Below are 23,674 nucleotides of genomic sequence, written 5' to 3'. Positions count from 1 at the left end.
TATGGAGCATTACTACTTTTTAAAATAGAAAAGACAGCATACTTTACAAAGTCAACAAATTTATTTAGTTTCTAGTTTCTTTATTAATATTATTTCCAATCTTGAAAATAACATTTGGTTATTAGATCTAGTTACATTTTAATAATTTGTTGATGTTATACATTTTTTGGTCAATTGATGTTAAAGTATATTACATTTCATTTTTGAGTTTCAGATGTCAATATTTGTTACTCAGTGATGGTATACATTTATATTCTTGATGAAAACAATGATGGCAAAAAAGTGATGAATTCACCCTACACTGTCTCTAGAACTGTCTAAGTCAATTGTGGGGATAGAAATTTTGATTCCATTTCCTTGAAACATTGCCTGCAAAAACAAAATTAAAGTACATATTTTTTACACTCAAATACTAAGAGTAAAGCTTTATTTAAATTTAAACTCGTGACCTTCGGACTAGCAGCCAAACACTCTACCATTAAACCTTCCGCTCCTTTATTAGACTAATAATAAATATTAAAATAATTTATATTATATTTAATATTTTGAAAATGTATTAATTTCATTTATTAGTTATGATATTTATTATAACTTATCATATTATGCATTAAAAGGACTTGAGAAATTATTATTATCAAGGTTTAATTAATTATTCAATTTAATTAATAACTAAAAATTGGCCATATCATCTTAGATTGTGAGTGTCCAAAGATGTGTAAACTGTAGCCTAAACTAAATGGTTAAATGCACATTAACTCCACCCAGAGAACACTTCCTCTAGACTTGATCCAGTATGGTAAGAAAATTAAAATAGTAAAATTAAAAAGGGTATGAGTAAACTTCATCAGCCAGGTGATAAAATAATTGAACCTGATGCAGACACCACCATGGGTTGCAAGACTAGTGAAGGTAACTATAGATCAAGGAACAATAACTTTGGTGGTGGTCTAACCCTAGCAGGAGTGATGACAGATGATAATGATAGCTTATGTAGATCTGCATTAGAGTTACCTTAAGAGACCAGGTGTATGTTTGTCTAATATTATTTTGTGGACATCATAAATGAATGACCCCTAAACTATATTAAAATAATTATGGCTCTTAAAAATCTTTTTTTATTAGTGTGATATTTTCATAATACACTTTTTTTGTAGAGGTTAGTGTGGGATCAGGAGTACTTAAAACCATAATAATTTTAGAAATGTGCTCTATTTATTTTTAATTATCACCATTCTAGGGAATAATACAAATATACTATTTTAATATAAAACTTTAATTTAAAAAGTAGAAATGTTTTTACCTTGTCAGAATTTCTGCTATTGGACCTTTCATTTTGTTGAGGAATGGGAGATATAGGGGGAGACACTGTAGTCTGCTGAAAATTTGAAATTTTGATATGAGTTATTTTGATCATAGAACTCTTTGACAACACCAGCAATAGGCACTAAACATTTTTTTACTAAAAATGTATATTAGTAATGCTGACTATGACTTTTGGAAGGGGAAAATTTTAAAAATATATTTATACTATACAGTGACAAATGTAATATTAAAAAAGATGCATAAAGTTTTTCTTAAGTATTAAATTATTACTTTATTGAGGATACTTAAACAGATTAACTGCATACAAAGTTTAGAACATTCAACAATATTTTCAAGTAATTTACTTCCTTTTTTAAAAGTTACGTTAAAAAATAATGAGTGATTTACATGAAATTTAAAAAATTAAATCTTGGTCTTAAATTTATCAGGATGTGACAAAATTGTCGACCAACCTGCTTTGAGTGGTACCGGTGGTTATATACATTCTGTTCAGCATAACTGTGAGGCAAATCCTGGTCTGTCATGGCTGGATCATACTGCTCTTGTAGGCGCAGGTGCTGTAGTCTTTGATTGTCCAGCAGGTCGAGCAGTCTACGTTTGGCTTCTTCTTGCTGACGGTTTAGCTCTGCAATCTGCGTCTGCATTAGACTTTGCATGGCTGGATTGTTCATTGTTTCTTCAACAGCAAGCTAAATTGTAGAAATATTTTAGTTTTTTAAAAAAAGCTCATTTTTTTCAATTGTTTTTTTGGGACAATTTATTGAAGGAGCTGATGAATTCAAGTAGCTTTTTAAGAAAATTGTTTTGACAAAAATTATTTAAGTTTTTAACTTCCCATTAGTTATTGATTACCTCCTGAAGCTGTTGAATCTGTTGTTCTGTCTCATCACCAAGTCTCACCAGGTCAGCTAGATCATTCAACGGCAGAGGTTTCTGTAAGCCTGCTCTATGATCTGTGAACCTCTGTCCGTCCCCTTCATCCCCTGGTATCTGGCCTTCACCCTCGGGCATGAGATTTGCTTTAGCAGCCAGAGCAGGATTCATGTTACTCTGCACTAGAGGGACTGGCCTGGGGACGCTGACAGTGTTCATTACTGGGGGGGCCTGAGTAAGTCTTGGTGGGTCGTTACAGGCCAACTGTGCCAAGTCAATTAAAGAGGACTGACGTTCTGATAGAAAAAAACAATTTCATTAGACAGGTCTAAATTATATTCATTGTAAGTAGGTGATTTAAAGTTAACAAACACTACTTAGCTTTTGATAATATGGATGCTATTTAGTAAGTCTCAGTATAAATTATCTTCATTCTAAGTATATCAATAAAAAAAAAATATAGGTATAAAAAATTTAGTGGGGTTATTTTATAACTATTTCATTTTCACTAGAGCATTTCCATATAAGGGTAAAGCTTTTAGCAATAACTTTAAGTGAGCTCATTTGTAAAGCTAAAACAAATTGCTTAGAGACTGACATGTGTGTGTTTTTGAGTTGACAGATACATATAAGGCAATAAAAAAGCATAATTTTCTTACGTGAGGAGAGTTTTTGGCCCTTGTGATTATTATTATAATTACGGATATCTGGTCTAGAAGAGACTCTTGTTTTTCTGATTGGGGGGGACAACAAAACAGCAGCAGTGGAGGAAGATGATTCCACAGCCTTTTGTCTTTGTGTTGCTAGTGGACCGTCAACACAGCTTGAGTAAACGTTTTTAACTGGGACTAAATAACAGGCAAAAATATTAAAACGTGTGGCAATATACAGCTATGACAGATAAGAGACAAATGTATAAAGAATAATGACAGTAAAAGAGACAAATCAAGACAAGGAATAATCATTTCTGTACAGCTTTGATGATATAGCAGACACAAAATTATAAGGAATGATCATTCAAAGCTAATACAGTATTAGAGACAAAATATAATCAAGAACGAGTTGAATCTTTTTGCGTTATTAAGTTAGTTTTCATATTTATATTTATATTTTAAAGGTAAAAAGTATTTCTAAAAAAAAGTGGTTTTGAGTAATGGTTGTTTTATTGCAGACTGAATTTTGATTTTAAGAAAATATGGACATTTTTTACAAAATTTAAAGTAAAAATTAGGGGCTTTGTTGTTGGATGACATCTAAATAATTTAAAAACCTTCACAAAAGAATAAATAACTAGAGGTAACTACTTACACTTTATGCTTTATCTCAGAATAACAAAATAAGCTAAATGACGCAACCAGGATATACAATGATTGTATTTTAATAGAATATGAAAAAGGTTGCATACTCTGATTGTCTAATACAGGAGTTGATGTTCTTGATTCTTCAGATTTTCTACTAGTGCTGCTTATGTTAGCAGTTTCATGAACTTGCTGTCTTTGATCACTTTGTAACTTCTTTAAATCCTGTTGTGATGTATGATTTGACAGCATTTTTTCTCCTGTAAGACATTCAGTTACTTCACTTAATTGGACCTGCAATAAAAAAAACCCCACAAATTACATTGAAAAATTGCAGCATGTAGTAATTAAAACATCATATAAGAGAAACTTAAGGAGATCAAATATGTTTGCTTACTTTGATTGAAGTAATTTCTTTTTCTGTGCTTTCCCTGTAGCGTTGATGTTCAGAATAAAGCTTGCCATATTCTTCTTGAGTCACAATTAAATCCTGTGAGAGACCGATTACAGTAATTTCAATAAAGATATAAAGTACATGACATTATGACAAAACATGTTTTAAATATTAAACATTAAAATTTGTTAGGCTATATGATTCTCTAACATTATTTGATGTTTTAGTTTTATTGTATTTTTTTCTCAACAAGGTTATAGACTGGAATAGTAGCAGGTTGTTGACTCACTGTAGATAAGGCATCAATGACTGACTTGAGCTGATAAACATCTTGCATTAACTGTTCTCTCAGTGTGATCTCAGTCTGTAATCTTAGGTCAGTCTGGATAAATAGAAAAATTATTTTAAAAGTTTCTGGGAAAAGATTGTGGATTACGCCAGTTTTATAAGTGAGGTTACTGTTGTGAGAAGTAAAAAATAAATAAAAACACATTTGGAGAGTCTTCTTTTTAGTATTTGGTACTCAAAAAAAAAAAAGGATGAATTTATCAGCAATAAATCCTGTTGTGTCAATGAGGGATAAGTAAACACAATGTAATAAAATATTAGCCAGATTTAATTTTTAACTTGAAATTAAAACCAAGCTCTTAAATACTATATTGGTGTGCTGCTTGATCTACGTTTCAAATAAAAAAGATGTCCACTGAAATTAACCAAGCCACAGTTTCTTTTACTTACTAAGTTTCATTGTCATATAAACACACATTTTAATTAGTGAGATTTTTCTGAATCTACAATGATCTTAATATAAAAATGAGCTTATTGGACAAACACCAATGGTAATTTATTTGCTTTAAATGCTGGTCTTATTAGGGGCGGAAATAAGATACGATTATGTTAAAAGAAATATTCCTTCATACTACTGTTCGTCAAAAAAAATAATTTATTAATTGAAAAAAAAAATTGTATAAATAACTTGGATGACGAACTGCCATCTTTGATATTGCCCTCCATGAATAGGACAAAATAATGCTAATGACAGACGTGCAATTCAGGGTTCAAAGTAATAACTAACAAAAACAGGCAAAAAATGTGAACATAGTTTCATGCTGAAATAGAGCTTTAGCAAGGTAGAAATATAATAACTACTTTTAAGAACCTGCATTTCCTAGACAACAGAATTACTTAGATAACTGAACTTAGTGTAGGATTAAATGTAATCAAAAGTAATAAGTCTTTAAAAATGATGAAGTTATAAATTACATGCTACACCCTAACTACATTGGCCAGTCGATGCTGATAGAATCACCAAAATGTTTCTTACCTCTTTAAGGACACCCTAACTACATTGGCCAGATGATGAATCACCAAAATATTTCTTACCTCTTTAAGGACACCCTAAACACATTGGCCAGTCGATGCTGATAGAATCACCAAAATATTTCTTACCTCTTTAAAGACACCCTAACTACATTGGCCAGATGATGAATCACCAAAACGTTTCTTACCTCTTTAAGGACACCCTAAATACATTGGCCAGTCGATGCTGATAGAATCACCAAAATGTTTCTTACCTCTTTAAGGACACCCTAACTACATTGGCCAGTCGATGCTGATAGAATCACCAAAACGTTTCTTACCTCTTTAAGGTATCGTGTCAATCGAGAGACAGCTGAGACCAGAGCTGTGGTATAGCCAGAAAATGTTGACGTTTTCTTGAATTCCTCTTGAGGGACCCTCCCAGTTTGTTGCTCATAAGTTGAAATATCATTCTCCAAATCTTGTAAAACCTAGTGAGAAAAAAATTTGAAACATAAAAAGTCTTGGTAAAGTGTTTTAAAATTTCATTTAAAAAAATCTAAAGTTATAAAATAAACTTTTCCATCTTTCAAAAAAAAAATTTAACAACAACACCATTTTTTGTTTTTGTTTTGCATTTTCTCTTGTTGGAGTAATTTTATATTTTTGTAATGGAAATTTTATAATGGTTTAGATTTTAATATATGAGGCAGAACTAACAAAACTGAAAAAAACTTTGATGTGTTTTAATTAGAAAAGCAACAATAAAAAAAAAATCAGCAGAGGCCCCACCTTTTTTAGGTCATTCATGTTAGAAACACTACAGACTGAGTCATTTTGAGACTTTGTTGTGCATTTTGATCTTTTCACTTTCTGAGTATCATTCATGGCAGATGGCGGGCTGTTTTCAGAAGGCAGAGGGGGGTTCTGATTCCTGGGTGGAGTTTTGGGGCCAGGCATAACATTGTTGGCTAAAGGTTAAAAGACATTCAACTCAGATTTGAAGTATCAGAAGAAAAAAAATTATTAAAATATGAAAATGAAATTCCTTGTTCCTTTTAGAATTTTACTTTAATTTACATAGGTCAATAATAATTTGTAAGTATGAATAACTAGTAAAAGAATACTTTTTGAAAAAAAGACACCCACCTGCTGCAACCGCCATCAAAGCAGCCATAATTTTAGCATCATGAGTAGCATCCTTTTGAGGTTTACCTGGCAGGGTACTGTGCACAGTTGAGAAACTGAGTGGTTCAGTGGTCCCATAAGATGGATGACTCTGTACACTGAACCGGCTCTTGGAGTGGTTACCATCTTGTTGGGAAAGAAATGAAGAAGGCGGTTCCATATAACCTGTCTGCCTCTCCTCTTCTCTTAGGTATTCCTGGAACCGCTTTAAATCCATTTTAGACTCAAATGAAATTGGATTTGGCCTTTTCACCTCACCATAATCTTGAAAAAAATATTACCCAAAACCATCACAGAACTTATACATAACCAATGCATATTGTATAAAATTATTGAAAAGCAAACATTAACAAAAATAAAATAAAACAAATTACACCAGAAGAAATGGGACAGCATGGCCGTGTGGTCGAGAACTAGATTACTAGCCCGAAAGTCTTGAACTCAAATCCAGGTTCGAGTCATTAGAATTTCCCTGAGTCCAATATTGTTATGGATTACGCTCCACTGGAAGTTGAAAAAGGCGAAGAAGAAAAGAAAGTAAATTACCTGAATCTGAGCCTGATTCAATGTCATTGAGGGCCGACTGGTCCATAACAGAATCACTCAACTTCTCAGTGCGAGTATAGATGTCAGGTACAGATGCAACTAAGCTGTTAGTTCTGTAGAAATAAATAAATAAATATATAAATCTAGTACAGCTAGATACTTGACTTATTCCTTTGAAGCCGTTGAGGAGCAAAGGGCTGCAGCTTCACCTCTCTGCCAGACTTTGTTTTGGGCAACTCTCTGTAGTCGAGTCCATGTAAGCACAGCAGCCCTTGTTTCTCCTTCCACTGTCCTTCTCCAGGGATGCTTTGGTCGGCTTAGTTTTATTTTCCCCATCAGGTCTAATGCTTGCCTCGTCATTTTGTCTTCTTATCCGGACATGCCAGATCCACTCCCAATCTGAGGGCTTTAGTCAGTTAAAGTAAAGCTCCCTTTCAAACATGACAGTCTACGGGGCAAGTGTAGTAGAGTTCTTTAGTAGAGGGCTTTAGTACCCTGGTCAAAAGGCTGTTGCTTTACTGTTTGCCACAGGTCTTCATTTGACATTTTGTCTTAAGGATTTGATGTAAACACATGCTTGAGAACAACTGTCGCCTGTTGCTATTTGACTTGGCAACCCTCCAGGTCTCCAAGCCTTAAAGCAGTACTGCCTTAACATTTGATAAAGGGGAGGTAAATTGATAATAACTTACCCATTAGTATCACTTTGATGAGGTGCTGATGTCACATTGGGAAAACCCATGAATCGCTGATAAAGATAAAAAAAAACCAATTATTGGCTCTAAAAAAAATAGCTCGAAAAAAAATTTCTTTTATATTATTTTAAAAATGTATTTTAGAAATAGTGCTAATAGTGCTAAAACAAATGGTTTTTTTCCACATAATTTTATACATTATGCAGTCAAGTTAAATATAAGAATTGATACATGGTTTATTCAACTGTTTTTACCTTTGGATCATCTCCAAATAAATCCTTCACAACTGACATCATGGTGTCAGATTTAGCCAAAACATGTTGTAACTGAAAATTTTAATACTTATTAGTGTAATGTAAAAAAGATTTGTGTTTTGCATGTAATGTAAATAGAAATTTTTATTTTAAATGTAATGTGTATAAGTCATACAAAAAAAAAAAGCTTAAAGTACCTGCTCTTGATCATAGAGAACCTCTTTTATAATCGCTAGCTGGTGGGATTCAGCCTCAGTTAACCGACTTTTCTGTTTTTCTGGAGAGAAAAATGTATTACAATGAGTTACATGTTTCCATACAACAAACAAGGTAAAAACAAAATGTGTAAATAAACAAAGTAGTTGCATTCTAGTCTCACCTTTTCTTAATTTTTCTAGCTTAATGGACATATGATTTTTAGATTTATGGGCCTCCTTTCTTAAATACTGTGGATAAGATAAATAAAAAAAAAACAATGAGCATAAAAAGATAAAAAAAACTAAAAATTTTAATGTATAATTAAAAAAAACAACAACATAGTACATTTAATGTAAAAAATGCTATTGAGCTTTAATGAAAAGAAATATAATTTTAAAGTGCGCTAATGTAATACTATTAATTTTAAAAATGTACTAATGTAACAATATCAATTTTAAAGAACTGTAGTAAAGTTGGAATTATTCTACATACAACTTCTTCTGGTGTGGCTCTGTGAACTGTTAGGTCATGGACTGTATCCTACAATTAAAACATAATATATAAAAAATGTTAACAAAAATCGCTGAGAATGTTAACTTTTAACTTGATGGGTTTGTGAACTTATCAAGTTCTATAGTGACTTCTGGTTTAGACAATCTATCTTAGAAATATTCTGTTTAGATTCAAGTACATGTAACAACTGGTCAACTGTTTTCGGGGTTCCTATTGCTTTTTCAAAGTGGAAGTCCAATGTTTTCCTGAATTTTTTTCAGGTGTTTTTCAAAAACTTCCAGATTTTTAAAAGATGTTTTGTCAACTATTTATAAAACAATGCCAGATTTGTGAAGCATCAAAAAAAGTATAATCATACTAGGCTATGCCACAAAGTGAAATTGTGATTACATCGACGGAAAAATGGCATCAAGTTATCCTTTTTCTTCTATCTTAATTGTAAGTATTAAGTGTCAATCCAAGAACAAACTACAAGCAAGCAGTTGTTTAATTTTGAAATTTTCTTCTGGAATACACTTTTCTAAATTACATATACTTTCCAGACTGTCTCTAACTGATTGAATTTTACATTGTTTATAAAACTGGAAATTTATTATTAAAAAATACTAACAATTTAAAAAAAAAAATGAAACTACTTTTGGGATTGACCAGTTCCAGAGTATATTAAGAGATTTTCGGAGTTTAATTTAAACAGGTATGGCTTCTGGGTAACTCAGTTCAAGGCTTTTTAATTATTTGGTGGAGAGTATTTTACAATACTTACATCCCATTCTGGACGAGTCTTAAAGGGTGCTGTTTTTCTTCGTGAGTATCCAACTCTATAGAAGGACATTTGACATGAAATATTCTATAGCACAAATATCTGAAAAATAATAGTTTTATAGTTACACTTATAATTTAGACATGACCCTAGCATTACTGATTCATCTTTTCCTGTTTGTGACCAAGACACATAGGCCAGATGAAGTAGAGTTCATCTGTTTAAGAGACCTCGGCATATGAAGGGATAAAGCGGTCAGCACTATGCCTAGCTATCCCTAATGTCAGTTAGGTACCCATCAAAGCTGGGTCATCTCAGGGACATTCTACTGACTAGATCTCTGATTTAACTCAAGACTTTCATGTTAACAGTCTCTCTACTGCTAGGCCAAGATGCCTCATAGCACTACGGTATTGTATTGAAATTGAATTAATATACAGTGTAATTATTATAAAAAAGAAATATATATATATATATATATATATATATATATATATATATATATATATATATATATATATATATATATATATATAAACATAGATAGATAGATAGATAGATAGATAGATAGATAGATAGATAGATAGATAGATAGATAGATAGATAGATAGATAGATAGATAGATAGATAGATAGATAGATAGATAGATAGATAGATAGATAGGCCACAGGCCTAGGCTTACAAGTAATTAAAATTAAGGAATATCCATATTTAATGTATTTTAATTACAGGCCTAGAAATGGTGCGTGGTTTGTTATATATATTATTTTATGTCAGCATATTTATTATTTACAATATGGATAGCATTTTAAATGTATTTAGTATTTTTAGTAATGAAAGAATCTAGTATTAGCCAATTATATGATTATATAAATAATATAATTAGGCCTATAATCTATAGGGCCTATTGTTATATTTTAGTATACTGTATAGGTTTCATACATACATAAACAGCTTCAATAAAGATTTTAGAATTTAAATTGAATTTGAACAATCTAAAATTAATAAATTAAAAATTGATTATATTATAATTATAGGTCTAATTTATTATTATTGATATTATCTATATATATAATTCGCTTCATGGAGGGACCATGCGGCACCCCATGGAAGCATATCGCTACCACCCCCACCCTCCACCAGTCTGGTGAGCTGTGGTTCACACTAAATGTTTAAAATCGTAGAGCCTGGTTGAACTAGTCATGGCTAATAAGGGCAGATAATTTAGTTTTTAAACAATTGAGTTCTGCTTGATCTTTTTATTGTCGTCTGTAAACTGTCATCACAGACGGCTGCTTTCAGGGGGGAGGGTGTGGATAATCATCCTTCACGAGCTACTGATAGTGTTTTGAAACAAAAAATTTCAGTCGCAGGATTGGTAGTGTTGAATTCACAAATTATGAATTAATGAAAAGTAGAAAATAAAACAACTAAATAGCAGCATATGCTTACACTGTGGGTCAGCTTGTTATACTGAATAATTATAATACTATTAATACAGATCTGGTTACAGTTTAACTCAAGTTTAACTGTATTCAAATTTTGTGTAGCTTTAGTGAAGTAGATTTAGATAGATAATTTAATAGAGCTAATCTATGGCTATTTGTCTAGTAATAGTATAGAAATATAGATCTAGTTTGTAAGGCTTAGCCCACAGTATTTATAGTAACTCTAGTCTTTGCTTGTGACTTGGCTCTACTCTCTCATGCCTAAAAAAAAAATCCAAGAAAAAACCACAACAATAGAGCTAATTGCTAAAAGATAAACTCTGGGAAAACCAAGCTAATGAAAGCAAAAAACTAAAAGTGTTCTCAAGACCTTTGCTTTCTAATGGAGCAGAGCTAGAAGAGGTCGAAGACTTTACTTTAAGTACCTCGGCAGCTATATCTCAGCAAATGGTGCAGCAATGAGAAAGAAATAGCCACCAAAATAGCAATGGCAGCACAGGCTTTCAACAGACTTGCTAAGATTGGAATTCATCCTCACTGCAGCAGAGAACCAAAATAAGGATTTACAAGTCTAATGTATGTTCTGTACTCCTCTATGCTGCAGAGTCATGGAAACTAAACAAGAAAGTAAAGAGCCGCCTTAGAGGCTTTGAAAGAAGATCCCTCCAACGAGAATACTCCACAGGAAGTGAAGAGGATTAAGTATTAAGTACAAGTAGTAGTAGTCATAGTCATGGAATATTATAATTATTAGTTAATTAATAGTTAAGAGTCCCTTAGTTACTAGTCATAACTCTTAGTCTACCCCTTAGTTAGATACTAGTTAGTTAGACTTAGCAGTAGTTGTAGTAAGTAGTACTAGATTCTAGTTTAGTTACTACTTACTAGATCTAGTCAAGCTAAGAAGTTAAGAATCCATGAAAATACTTCATAACAGTAAAATATACAATTTACTATTTAATTGCTAGGACTAGTCACTAGGCCTATCTATTTATAATAATAGGCCTAAATAATAAAATACTTTAATACTAATCTTAATCTAGATTCTAGATCAAAGTGGATCTAGTACTACTGTACTAGAGATACTTGTACTTTTTTAACACTAGATCGAGATTTTTAGGCTCACTAATATTATATTAAATTTTTTTCTTATAAAACTAAAAGGGGAGGCAAAAGGCCAGCACAGACATGTTCATGATGAATGCAGAAGCGGGCTTTTTATTTTAAGGCAGGCTTGTTAGAAAAACATTGTCATTTACACAGGCGATACATTTTCACCATTAAAAAGACAAAAATGCAGCGTTTCAGTAAACGGATTAGATTTATATTAATATAAGGTAAGTTAAAAATACAGATAGATCTATGTAAATACTTTTATTAATAGGCCTAGACTTGTTGTTTTGTAATGTTATTTTAAAATCAGTACGTTGCGATTGTAAACAGTTTTCCCTCACACTAAAAAAAAAAGAACTCTTTAATAAATAAAGATGTATTTGGCCAATAGACTTTTGTATTTTCTGTCAACGAGAGTTCGTTCTCGCACAGTAGGCTAGTGACAATATTGAATTAATACAGTACAGTACAGCACAGGCTTAGCTTAAAATAGAAGTTGTTTGTTTTTAGTTTAAATAGAACTAGAATCTCAAAGCTAAATTAATATCTAACAGTTTTGTTTAAAATGTAATACTAGATCTAGATCTACGTGTTAAAACAAAAGGCACTCAAAATCTATCGACGCTTCAACTTTCTCTTTTAATTAATTTCTTGTTCTTTTTTTGGACATCCAGACACCAGAATAAATCTTTTTGTAAGTTCATTACTTACTAATAGATCTACTTACTTACTTAACAGTGTTAAGTTAACACTTATCATTACTAGACTCTTGAATCTAGATCTAAGTTCAGTTAGGGCTTTCGGGTGGATCTAGTTTTTTTTTCCTTTTTGCAGGCAGTTTTGTAACAGTACACAATACAAACAAAAGTAAGACAATCATCAATGTATTGAATGATTCAATACATTGATGATTGTCTTACTTATAATATAATAATATTTATTTAATAATCAAATTAGATCTAGTAGCTGTAAACGTAACTCAATTTCAGTAGTACGTAAAAGTTATGAGTGAGAATAGATTTGAATGGACAAAAACCTAAGTAAGTGAAGTGAACTAAGTCACTAAAGTCCGTGCTGATATTGGAGGCCACCTTCTTCTTCTCCTTTGTTCTTAATTTTAGTGTCGAAAGGTTTCCCTCCAACACAATTAGATCTAAGTAATACGTGTCAACTGGTGCACAGTTGACTCCGATTTCAGTCTGCTTTTCTTTTGGATTTGCTTCCATAGCCTCTGTTTAACTAAGAACAAACTACAAATACAAGGCAGCATTTGTTTGATTTTGGAGTTGTCTCTCCTAGAAGAGCTGCTGTCCCCAGCTGTCGAGTCTTATCTGCCAGAGGGTTCAAACTCGAAACTTTTTGGCTTAGCAACCATGAGCATTAACAACTCGACCACGCGACCCCTCTGAAGGCCATAGAGTTGATGATAATCCTTCCATCATATTGTTGACATGGATTAAAATTGTGCCTCTTTAGATTTTGCAATCAAAACCACCGTAAAAATAATAAAAGATAACCACTTAAGCCTAAAAATAATGGAGGCCATCGAGTTGACAAGAATCCTTCTATCATATTGTTATCATGGATAAAATTAGTTTTTTTTTTATAATTTGACTTCATAGCTGCCGTAAAAATAATAAAACATAAAACTGCCTAAAAAAAACTAAAAATAATTCAGAAATTTAATATATTTAAAATCTATGTTATAAAAGTTGCAAATCCAGAGAACTTGAACTTGAAAATAATTTTTTGAGTTTACGGCTACATTTCTATTTATTCTCATCAAGCCAAATTTATAACACTGGAATATGTTAAATTAGAAAATGGTTTAATTAAAAATCTAGTTAGGCAGACAAATAGTATTTAAAAACATAGACCTAAGAATGAGAATTAATTAGTTAATAAAACCAAATGAAAAATTTAGCTTTGGTAGGCTATAGGAATAGTTAAGTTTTTATATAAATAAAAATGGAATTTAAAATTTTCCATTTTAAAACATGGTGCAGAATCTTTGCTGCTATTTATACATTTTTTTTATACTTATCAGATGGCTTCTTTATCTGCAAATGAAACAAAGGTTGACAGTACAAGTAATGCTGATGATGAGAATGATGTCATCATGGAAGAAAAAACATCACATCAGGACAAGAATCCAGGAGAACATCTAGACATTGCACTTGAGCATATCGTGGCTAAAGGACTAGACACCTCTGATAATGATCAAAATCAAGATGAGACTATAGTAGTTTTTCAATCCAAATGTGAAAGCCAAGTATTAAGTGATGTAATATCAGAGACCAACTCAGACAATGAAGCAAGCTCACAGGCCAAGGATTCTCCTGTATTTCTCTCAGTTAATAGCCTTACTTCTTTGGACTCTTTGTGTAGTGAAGTACAGGAGAAAGATGGTAGAGTTTCCCCTGAACAGATTGAGAGTGGGACTGATCTTGCTCATGCATTAGCTAACCCAAAAGAGTTAGTGTGTGATGGCGGTGATAACCAACACACACAACAGTTTGAAACTGATCAAGTATTACACATAGAGGATTCTCAAACTGGCTTCATGGTTGATAATGCGCAGGTTGTAACACATAAAACCAGTGACTTTAGTAAAGAAAAAGAACCTGAGAGCTGTAATAATACAGTAGGGTTGTACATAGATGGTCAAAATGTGCAGGATTCAGGAATTCATATTGCTGAAAATGAAGACAATTTGGATGGCACTAAAGAAAGTAATTTAGGGGCAGATTCAAGCGAAATGAAGGATGATGTAGGAATTGAGATTACTGGATGTGAGGAAGAAATGATAGAGGTTGCTAAAGAGAGTGTCACTGAGAAAGTATCTTGTAGTGATGCCACGTCAGAAAACTTAATTTCAACAAGTTGTCTTGGTAAGAATAATAATGAGAATGATGAATCACTTACAGAAAATCAAAGTCAGACAATTTGTTTTTTATCAGAAGATTGTATGGGCATTTCGTCACTGACAGAAGGTGCTTTAGAGCCTGTTGTCACAACTGTGCATAGTGAAAATGTGAGGACACCTTCAATTTTGGAGGTGGATCAATCTACTAAAATGTGGAACAACATTAAAAGATGCAGTAAGTTTTTAACTTGGTTAGTTTGTTTTATTTTATTATAAGTTAGCATACAATGGGTCAGTTGTGATTTTTATAATAAATTGTGTTATCATTAAGATCTCTTAAAGGTTGTCTCAAGGGGCATGTAATGTTATCCTGTGATTGTAATCACAGGGAGTTTCAAACTTTCAAGACATCTAGAGTTTGCTTTGTTCTGTTGTGGTTTAACAGCAATTTATTGAACATATTCAAAACTTATTGAATTACTTTAAATATTCAATGAATTATTGTAGATGCCTGAACAACTAATGAAAGTAATATAATGTTTTGAAACATTCCAGGGAGTAATGGTATGCTTATAGCAGTAAGTCTTCATGATATGTCTGCAAAAGATTTTGCCCGATTTCTTCCAGAACTTCATATGCTGGCTGAAAATCTTGAAATTTACAAACGACCATTTAAGAGACATAATCGTAAGACATCTATTAAATGGTAAAGTACATATTTTTTTGTTTAATAAACAGATGTAAGGGAATGTATATATTTTGTTGTATAGTTCATTCTAGATGTAAATTTTGTATTACAAGATGGAATAAATAAGATAATCAAGCTTTCTCTATCTAAAAACTTGATTTATACTCACAACCTTATGTTGCTGTGATGCATCTTATAAACTTACTATAAACTGAACTAAACTCTCATTTTTCAATTTTAGATAAATTTATAGAAATAACGCAAAACAAGGATTTTAAAATTATTTTTCAGGACGGCTTTCTTGGGCCTTGATCATTTTCATCAAATGACCACGCTTCTTAATAAAATGGGGAAAACAAACCTGACAAAGTTGAAACAAAATGTGTCTTTTAAATACATAGGACACCACCCACCCTTAGAAGGTAAATATTTTGAATTAAAACAAATAAAAATGGTTATATTGAATCAGAATAGTAGTTTTCATGTCTTTATAAGTAAAAATCATTTGTGATTTATAGTTATTGCTTTTCTTTTATAAATGTTAGAATAACCCTTATAAATATAGGTAGATAATTACAAACTGTGGAGAAAAATATATAATAAGTATGTTATAAAACTTATCACTATCAACTTTTATAGGAATATTTGGCATGTTTATGGGAAAAATTCAATGTAAATTAGATTTTGATTTATTGATACTATTTTTTTAATAACATTGGCTTGCTGCTGAAGATAACTGCCCTTTTTGTTTTGTTTTCAGTCTCCTATTGCCTATGTTTTTCTAACAAAAAGATTTTGAATACTGAACAGCTCTCTGTAAAAGCCCTTTCAAAATTTAAAGGTAAACAGAAAAAAAAGTTACATAATTAATATTTTATATAAATATTTAAAATATTTTTTTCAATGTTTAGCTAGTCAGAGAACTTGCTTTTTTTAAAAAAACAAACTATAATGTTAATTGAACAAATTAAAGCTTTGTACTATAGCAGAGGCAATTCTATATTTAGAAAAAATTTTTTTTCTAAAATTTAGGATAAAAAGAGGATTATAATTATCTTTAAAGAAGCATTATGATAAACAGCCAAGAATCAATGTATAAATTAGCTCCACCAAGTGTAATTTAAAAAAATGAATAAGCAGAAAATCCTCAGAAGAAATGTATCTTCTTATTTTACAAGATGATTTTGTTTTTCATTCAAAAGAAGGTGTAACTCAAGGGCTTTTGAAAATTTACTTGATATATATTAACTTTTGCAGGAAACACGTTTTTTGAACTAGCTTATCAAAATATGCCAGAAGGAGTACCTTCGGAACTTTTTCAGTACCTATTCCCAGGATTCGTTTGGTGCAGATATGATTTTGAAAAACTCACCAAGTCAAATCGTCAAACAAACGCTGTCTCCAGAAAAGGCTGGTAAGTTTTCAGCTGTGTATTTTTACTCTGTATAAAAGGGATAGCGAAGTCAGATAGTAGAGCACATTACTGCTTACCCAAAAAGACTTCAGTTCAAAACCGGTTGATGAGTACCAGACTTACGTAAATAACAAATAAAGGCCATAGTGCTGACCACACTATCACTTCATATGCATTGGTCATAGAAACATGTGAACTATATTTCATCTGAATTATGGATCGCCTGATCTGAGACTTTGTTTTTTCCTGTTTAAAAAATAGAAGTGAAGTATTATTTCAGACCACAGTGCCATAAGGCACAGAAAGTAGAGTTCATCTATTTCTTTGATGCCAGCAGTACTATAGACCTCAGTGATAATTTGATGATCACTGTGGGAGGGGGGACAACTCTTGGGACATTCCCAGGGTTTATGCTGGGATCTTCACATTATCATTATCTGTAATTATCATTACCAGCTCAGTAATTTAATTTACACTTTCCAATTACCATGTAATCAATTCTCTCTTTCAAAGTTTATCTATTTAAAATTAGATAACACTGTACACTTTAAAGTTAAGAATTTTCTTTTTTTTAATGAATGAGCAGATTTACCAAACTTTTCTGTTTTGTTAAAGTAGTGAACGCATTTTGTTAATATATTTTGTGTGGACATTTTGATATAAAGTAGTGTAATGTAAATGTTTAAATTTTTAGCAAGCTGATTTTCTACTTTATGAGTGCTGAGGAGGCTGATCTGTTTGAGTCCTTTTATTCAAAAATCAAAATCAACAACCAAAGTCTCTCCCTAGAATACAAGGGGTGTTATCGTCAATTCACAAAATTCACAGAAAGTAAGTTTACTGAGTTATTTAAAATCTTACAATTACTTTTGAGAATAATTTATAAGCTATCATAAGAAGTACATTTTATTTTCTTACAATTATAGTCAAAATAAAGTTACAATTAAAAAATAACTTATTTGTTAAAATGTTTAAAAACATCACTTTTTTGCAAACTTAAAGAAATAGTGCCTTTGGTTTTATTACACTTTTTACATTTCCTTCATAACAGTTTTAAAATTTAAAAAAAAACTGCTGCTTTTAATTTTTACATTTTTGTTATTTTTCAATCTTTTTTAATACAATTAAAATATTTCCTAGAAAATCCCAGTCAAGATAAAAAGTTGAAAATTCCAAGGGGTCTACAATTAGTAGGCAACAACCTTAAGCAGAAGACTAATGGCAAAAAACAGACCGTGATATATTCACCCATCACCATATTAGAATTAACAAAAAACCACTTGTCCATGGAGGATTCTTCAGATAGTGGGGAGCATAAGTCTCATCAACCTGCCAGTAGTTCCAAAAGTAGTACTAAAACTAAAAAAAGTGTTGACAAATCACAGCCTCACAAGCCCAGGGTACCAAAAAATGAACAGCCCAAACTGGCTAGTGAAAAGCAATCCAAAAATGGGAGTGACCTCCCCAACCCAGGTAGTTGCGATCGATCACAGCCTGAAGACAAGCCAACTGACGAAAAAAGCTCAACAAATACAGCTGTAAACAACAATGATACTGGGACCAGTCAAGTGGGACCATGTAACACATTAACTGGCCAGCAAGAATTATCCTCAACGCATCCTGGCGCAACTCAAAGCCAGTTAAATGCATACACCATAGGTCCCTCTCCAGGAGCGGAAAGTACACAGTTTTTTACTCCGCTGAACACACCAACCCCCACTAACCAAATGCCAATGTGCTCACCTGGAATGTACTTTAGACCCATGCAAATACCCATCAATATGTCAAGGTTCATGCCTTCATCTGGAACTATGCAGGTACCTTATCAATCATCTGTGACAAGATTTCCACCCCCTGGGTACCCCCAATATACATTTCCGCAAAGAATGAATATCCAATATCAAAACTACCAAGTCCCTCCTCCTCCACCTCAGCAAACACAAACTGACGATGCTAAATGGGAAGAAGAAGTGGCTAATTTTACGAATAAATTACAGAAAAACAGGCCAATAAGGCGCAGTAGGTCGCGTAGCCCAAACAGAGTGCATAACAAAAGGTTTTCTGGTGATCACCGATCAGGTAGCAGAGATGCATCACCACGCAGAAGCTGGTCTCGCAGCCCTGTTAGATATGGAAGATACGGCAATTTCTCATCCAGAGTCCCCAGGCATGGGAGAATAACTTCACCACTTAGGTACGTACCATGCCGTGATAGATCAAAATCACCACGAAGACTTAGAAGGTCACCTGTAAGAGATAGGTCGCCACCATATTCCCACAGGCGGGTAAGTAGATCTCCACACTCACCACTGAAGAAGAGGCGCACATCTGATAGGGATACTTCTCCGGCTAAAAAAAGGAAAGCATCTGATTCAAAGAAAGAAAAGAGTGTAGAAAAAAAAGCAGGTGATTCATCAGGGAACGCAGCTAAAACAGTTGTGAAACAGGAAAAAAAAGTAACAGACCCTTCGGAAACGGCAGACAGAGAAGTTATGAAGGATGGAGTTAAATGCAAGAAGAAAAAACATACAGAAGAGGCAAAGAAAGTCAGTATAATTGTTAAAGATGATCTGGTTGAAGGAGATACCAAAGAGAGATCAATGAGGGATAAAAATAGACCCAGCCAGAAGTCACCAGAAAAAGAAATTTTTAAAGACAGATTCTTGATGTCAAAAGATTCAATACATAGAAGTCACAAAATTGAGGATACCATTCCAAATGATGGTGATGAACGTTCTCTGTATAGAGAAAGTTATAAGAACTATATGCAACAACCTTCACCTGATAGACATATGAAAAACAGGTCTCCTTCCCCAAAGTATGTCTTTCATCCCATATCTTCTGCTTCAAGTTCAGCTACCAAATCCCATAGAGAATATTCACCAGCATTATCTCCTGTGTCAAGAGAGAGAGTAATGCTTGAAGAGTTGTCCAGAGAAAAGCAGAAACTTGAAGAGCTGACCAGAAAAAGAGTTATGTTAAAAGATGTTCAAGATCCCAGGCTACATTTGTACCACTCTGATGGGAAACAGGTGCCTATGGATTCAATGAAGGGTAATGAGTCCCCTGTACAGAATAGGGAGAAGAAACAACTCAGAGAGCCTACTTACCTCTCTAAAAAGAAATGCGTGGAGTATGATTCAGATGACAGTTATGGTGGTTCTGAGCAATTAAAGAAAAAATCCACACTGAAAGGTTAGAAAAAATTAATTACAATATTAAATAATACATACTTGTTTACACTTGCAAATACTTCATGAATAATTAACTGGAATTCTATTAGTTGAAACTTGTTTGCTTTTCAAAAAAACAACTCCATGTCTTATTTACTTTGTAATCTAACTTGATATTTTCAATTCTACAGGTTGGGGGGCTCGAAATAGAGTAAGTAACCATTAGTTTTCTTATTGGTATATTGTTCATCACAACAGTGGCGTAGTGAGGTCGGCGTCACCCGGTGCGGCACTTAATGGTGTCACCCCCTCAGAGGCATACCGACCCTTCCCGGGGACAAACTTTCAAATTTTTGATTTGCACCCCCCCTTCAAACTTTCAATTTGCACCCCCCCCCCCCCCCCCACACAATTTTTTCTCTATATATTTTGCTTTTTTTTTGCCTTGGTATCACCCCCCTAAATGGTGTCACCCGGTGCGGGTCCCCCCCCCCTCGCTACGCCCTTGCATCACACTGATTTTTCTTAACAGTTACATTTTAAGTACACTAAATTAGAAGTTTTATGAGTAAAACATGTATATAAATACTTTAAAATTTAAAAAAAAATTTAAGTAATACAATTTGTATTCTTTTAAAAGCATTCAAGAAGCAGATCCAGTTCCCCATCGTAAGTTAAATTTTCCTTAACCCTTACTTCCTTTTGTTAAGAAGGCTGAAACATCCTGACAACATTTAAGAAGTATCTTGTTTTGTTTACAAAATAAACATTTAAAACCAAAAAAATATTCTTATGATATTAATTTGAAGATTTCTGGTTTTTTTTGTGTGTTTATTTTACAACTACAGTAATTTGTTTTTTCTTTATTTCTTTACTTATTGTTGCTGTTAATTGTGACCAATTTTTAAAAAGTTTATGTTTTTTTTTTAATTTCTTAAGTTAAATACATATTTAAGTTGAATTTGAAAATTTTTAAAATGATATTTTGGTTACCATAGACTACAAGAAGAGGACCGGAGCTTCCAACAAAAAGTGAAAGATGCTATTGCAAGAAAAACAGAAACCCCATCTGATGCAGCAGTTGACTACATTTTTGAGATTCTAAGTGAAATTGCATCTTCTGACAGGGAGGAGTTTCCTCATCTTACAAGAGCTACAGCACACACTATTAAAAACAATCCTACAAGGGAGTTAAGTCCCACATTTCAAAGGTCATCCCTTGAGAAAGGTTACACCAGAGAAAGTCCACGGAGTTCAATACCCAGATTTTCTGAGCAAAAAAGACTTCAAGAAGAGTCTTCAGATGCTGTCTCTTCATCCACAGCTAAGTTTGAAATGGAGAATGAGTATGAACCAAGAAACTCAGTTTCAGATCCTTACGAGGGAAGATTTGTATGGAGCCAGCAGAATGTGGTCTCCAACATCATAGACAAGCAAGTGAGTAATCCTTCATCTGAAACTCTAAGCAGATCTAAGCCTGCAGCCAGTAAAAGAACTGAAGCACCCATGAGAGCCACTGATGATGAAATCCTCAGCATGATACACCAATTACAAAAAGAAGTTAAGCCTGTTAAACTAAGCGCTACTTCTACTCATGCACCATCACCTTATATGTCTGCAGCGGAACCTAATAGGTATGACAAAAAAGAGGCCAGCTCTTATATGAAAAATGCCAAAATTGAGCACAGTGCAAATTTTGGTCAAAACAAAAGCTCATTTAGCAAAGACAGTTTGAAAACAACAAACAAGCAAACAGTTCCATACTCTTCTACCTCGAAGAGCAGTAGTAAAAAAGTTGAAACACCCTCAAGGGCTTCTGACGATGATATTCTCAGCATGATACGTAAACTACAAAAAGAAGTTAAACCCACGAAAATAAGCACTCAGAGCTCACAGTCATCATCATCATCCTACATTCCTTCTGAGGAATTAAGTAGATACAGCAGGCATGACAGTAGCACATATAAAGGGAACTCCCGAGCTGAACAACACCTCTCCCAAGATTACAATGAAAGTGCTTACACCACAAATATTTTAAAAGAACCATTCAAGCACACCAGCGCCAAAGGCCATACAGCCACTGCCCGTTCAGAAGCTGAGGTAGCTGATCTTGCTGCGCTCTTGTTAGAGGCTGTGCAAATGACAGTAGGTAATAAGGGCTCTGAAGACAATAGCAAAACATCTTTAAAGCACGGTAAATCAGGCTTTGCACATCCTCCATATGATGACCGCTATTAACTTACTAGTCATCCAAAGAGTTGAAATGAATACATTTGAAAAAGTGGGTTATTATAGCACTAATGATATACCATTAATAAATTTTGTTTTTTTTTAAAAAAAGATGTTGTCACTGATATATGATGAAAATGTTTGAAATCATTTTTGTTAATATGCAGCAAAAAAAAAAAAAAAACTTTCACTACCTTAGGCTTTTATTATGTCTACTGTTATTAAAAAAAATAGTACATAAATCAAGCTTTCACTTATGTATATTCAGAGTGTAAAGTTCATTAACTCTTTCAAATTCATTTATGTTCAGCCTTTATTATTTTATACATGTCATTAAAAGCCTATTATTGTTAACCACATTTTTCTTCTGCTTTGTTTTAATTAGTTTATTGAAATCAAGGTAAATTTGTTTATTTTCACAAGCTTTTATTTAGTTTGCATTGTCTGTTTGCTTTTTGTGGGTTTGTGGCAAATCTTGTAACTCAATTTTGACCCACTTCTAATGTACGGATTTTGTTCAAAAATTTCCAGATGTGTTCTTCTATGACAATGCAAGAATATCTAATTTTTAATGTATTATTAGAAAGACAGCTTTTTAAAAATTACTACATTCAATCATAAAAGGGGAGATAATGAAATAAAATACTAGAGGGCGGTCAAGGGTGAACTGTTTATCACCTCATGGTTGGTTGATTTCTCATTGTCTACAAACAAAGTAGGGACAGAGATCATAAGCTACTGATCAGGTTTAAATGCAAATATTTTTAGTCTTAGCTTATATTGAATGAATGACTATGAATGAAAGTGGAAAATAAAATGAAAAAATAAAAAGCTTTATAATAACAAGCTTTTATATGCACTGAAAATAAGAAAAGAAAGCAAACTACATTAGTAAAAGCTTTGGTTGCTAAAATATGTAAGAGTTCTCATGAATGACAAAAGCTTTTATTAATGAAGTTTATTTTTTAATTTTCAGTGTATCTAAAAGCTTGTTACTATAAAGATTTGTTTGTTTTATTTAAGTATATTTATGAGATTTTTCCCCTTTTTAACAACCACAAAATATTCTCCTTTTATTTTGTAAAAAAGATAAATGTGTAGATTGTTTTATATTATTGCTTTTGATTAATTACAATGATTTAAAAATTCTTGGTGTATTAGTATCATAACAGAATTAAATATTTGGTGAACTACATTGATATGGTTTTTTTATTTTTAGAATTGTGTAATTATTCGTCTTATTATGCTCAATAATTCCAACTGGTATTTGTTATTATGTAGTTTAAAACATTAACTAATTTGATGTCATCCATAAATGGTTACACATGAATACTTAAAGTTAGTCATATAAAATGAATAATTTATAGATCTAGATCTAAATGCTTTTAAATCTAAGGGGCAG

At 32.5% G+C, this 23,674-nt stretch overlaps 2 protein-coding genes across 4 annotated transcripts; one reads left to right on the top strand and one right to left on the bottom strand.

Moving 5' to 3' along the window:
* Window positions 1-146: 146 nt before the first annotated feature.
* Window positions 147-12,255, bottom strand: LOC131930466 (spindle and centriole-associated protein 1). Of its 3 annotated transcripts, none has more exons than XM_059286966.1 (19): window positions 12,162-12,255; window positions 9,345-9,443; window positions 8,561-8,608; window positions 8,250-8,316; window positions 8,068-8,147; window positions 7,871-7,942; window positions 7,614-7,669; window positions 6,922-7,034; window positions 6,337-6,639; window positions 5,980-6,158; window positions 5,529-5,678; window positions 4,178-4,270; window positions 3,892-3,984; window positions 3,602-3,788; window positions 2,856-3,044; window positions 2,176-2,492; window positions 1,776-2,012; window positions 1,301-1,375; window positions 147-369 (listed from the first exon to the last, which is right to left on the bottom strand). In XM_059286966.1, exons 2-19 carry the CDS (start codon window positions 9,411-9,413, stop codon window positions 292-294), a joined length of 2,406 nt encoding a protein of 801 aa, XP_059142949.1. In that variant the 5' UTR covers window positions 9,414-9,443; window positions 12,162-12,255; the 3' UTR covers window positions 147-291. The 3 variants fall into 3 exon arrangements, with proteins under 3 accessions (XP_059142949.1, XP_059142951.1, XP_059142950.1); XM_059286968.1 differs by lacking the exon at window positions 12,162-12,255 and adding an exon at window positions 11,675-11,746; XM_059286967.1 differs by lacking the exon at window positions 12,162-12,255 and adding an exon at window positions 10,794-10,920.
* A 69-nt stretch (window positions 12,256-12,324) lies between these two features.
* Window positions 12,325-23,591, top strand: LOC131930465 (serine/arginine repetitive matrix protein 2). The gene is made up of 11 exons (XM_059286965.1): window positions 12,325-12,596; window positions 13,950-15,003; window positions 15,324-15,474; window positions 15,748-15,878; window positions 16,217-16,297; window positions 16,714-16,870; window positions 17,565-17,701; window positions 18,011-20,065; window positions 20,235-20,254; window positions 20,684-20,712; window positions 21,042-23,591. The coding sequence occupies exons 2-11, from the start codon at window positions 13,950-13,952 to the stop codon at window positions 22,279-22,281; spliced, it is 5,055 nt and encodes a 1,684-aa protein (XP_059142948.1). The 5' UTR covers window positions 12,325-12,596; the 3' UTR covers window positions 22,282-23,591.
* The last annotated feature ends 83 nt before the right edge of the window (window positions 23,592-23,674 follow it).

Source organism: Physella acuta, unplaced genomic scaffold, assembly GCF_028476545.2.
Source record: "Physella acuta isolate Inbredline_101_S28 unplaced genomic scaffold, ASM2847654v3 ptg001782l, whole genome shotgun sequence".
Taxonomy (NCBI): Eukaryota; Metazoa; Mollusca; class Gastropoda; family Physidae; genus Physella; species Physella acuta.
This window is presented reverse-complemented; position numbering and strand designations above follow the sequence as displayed.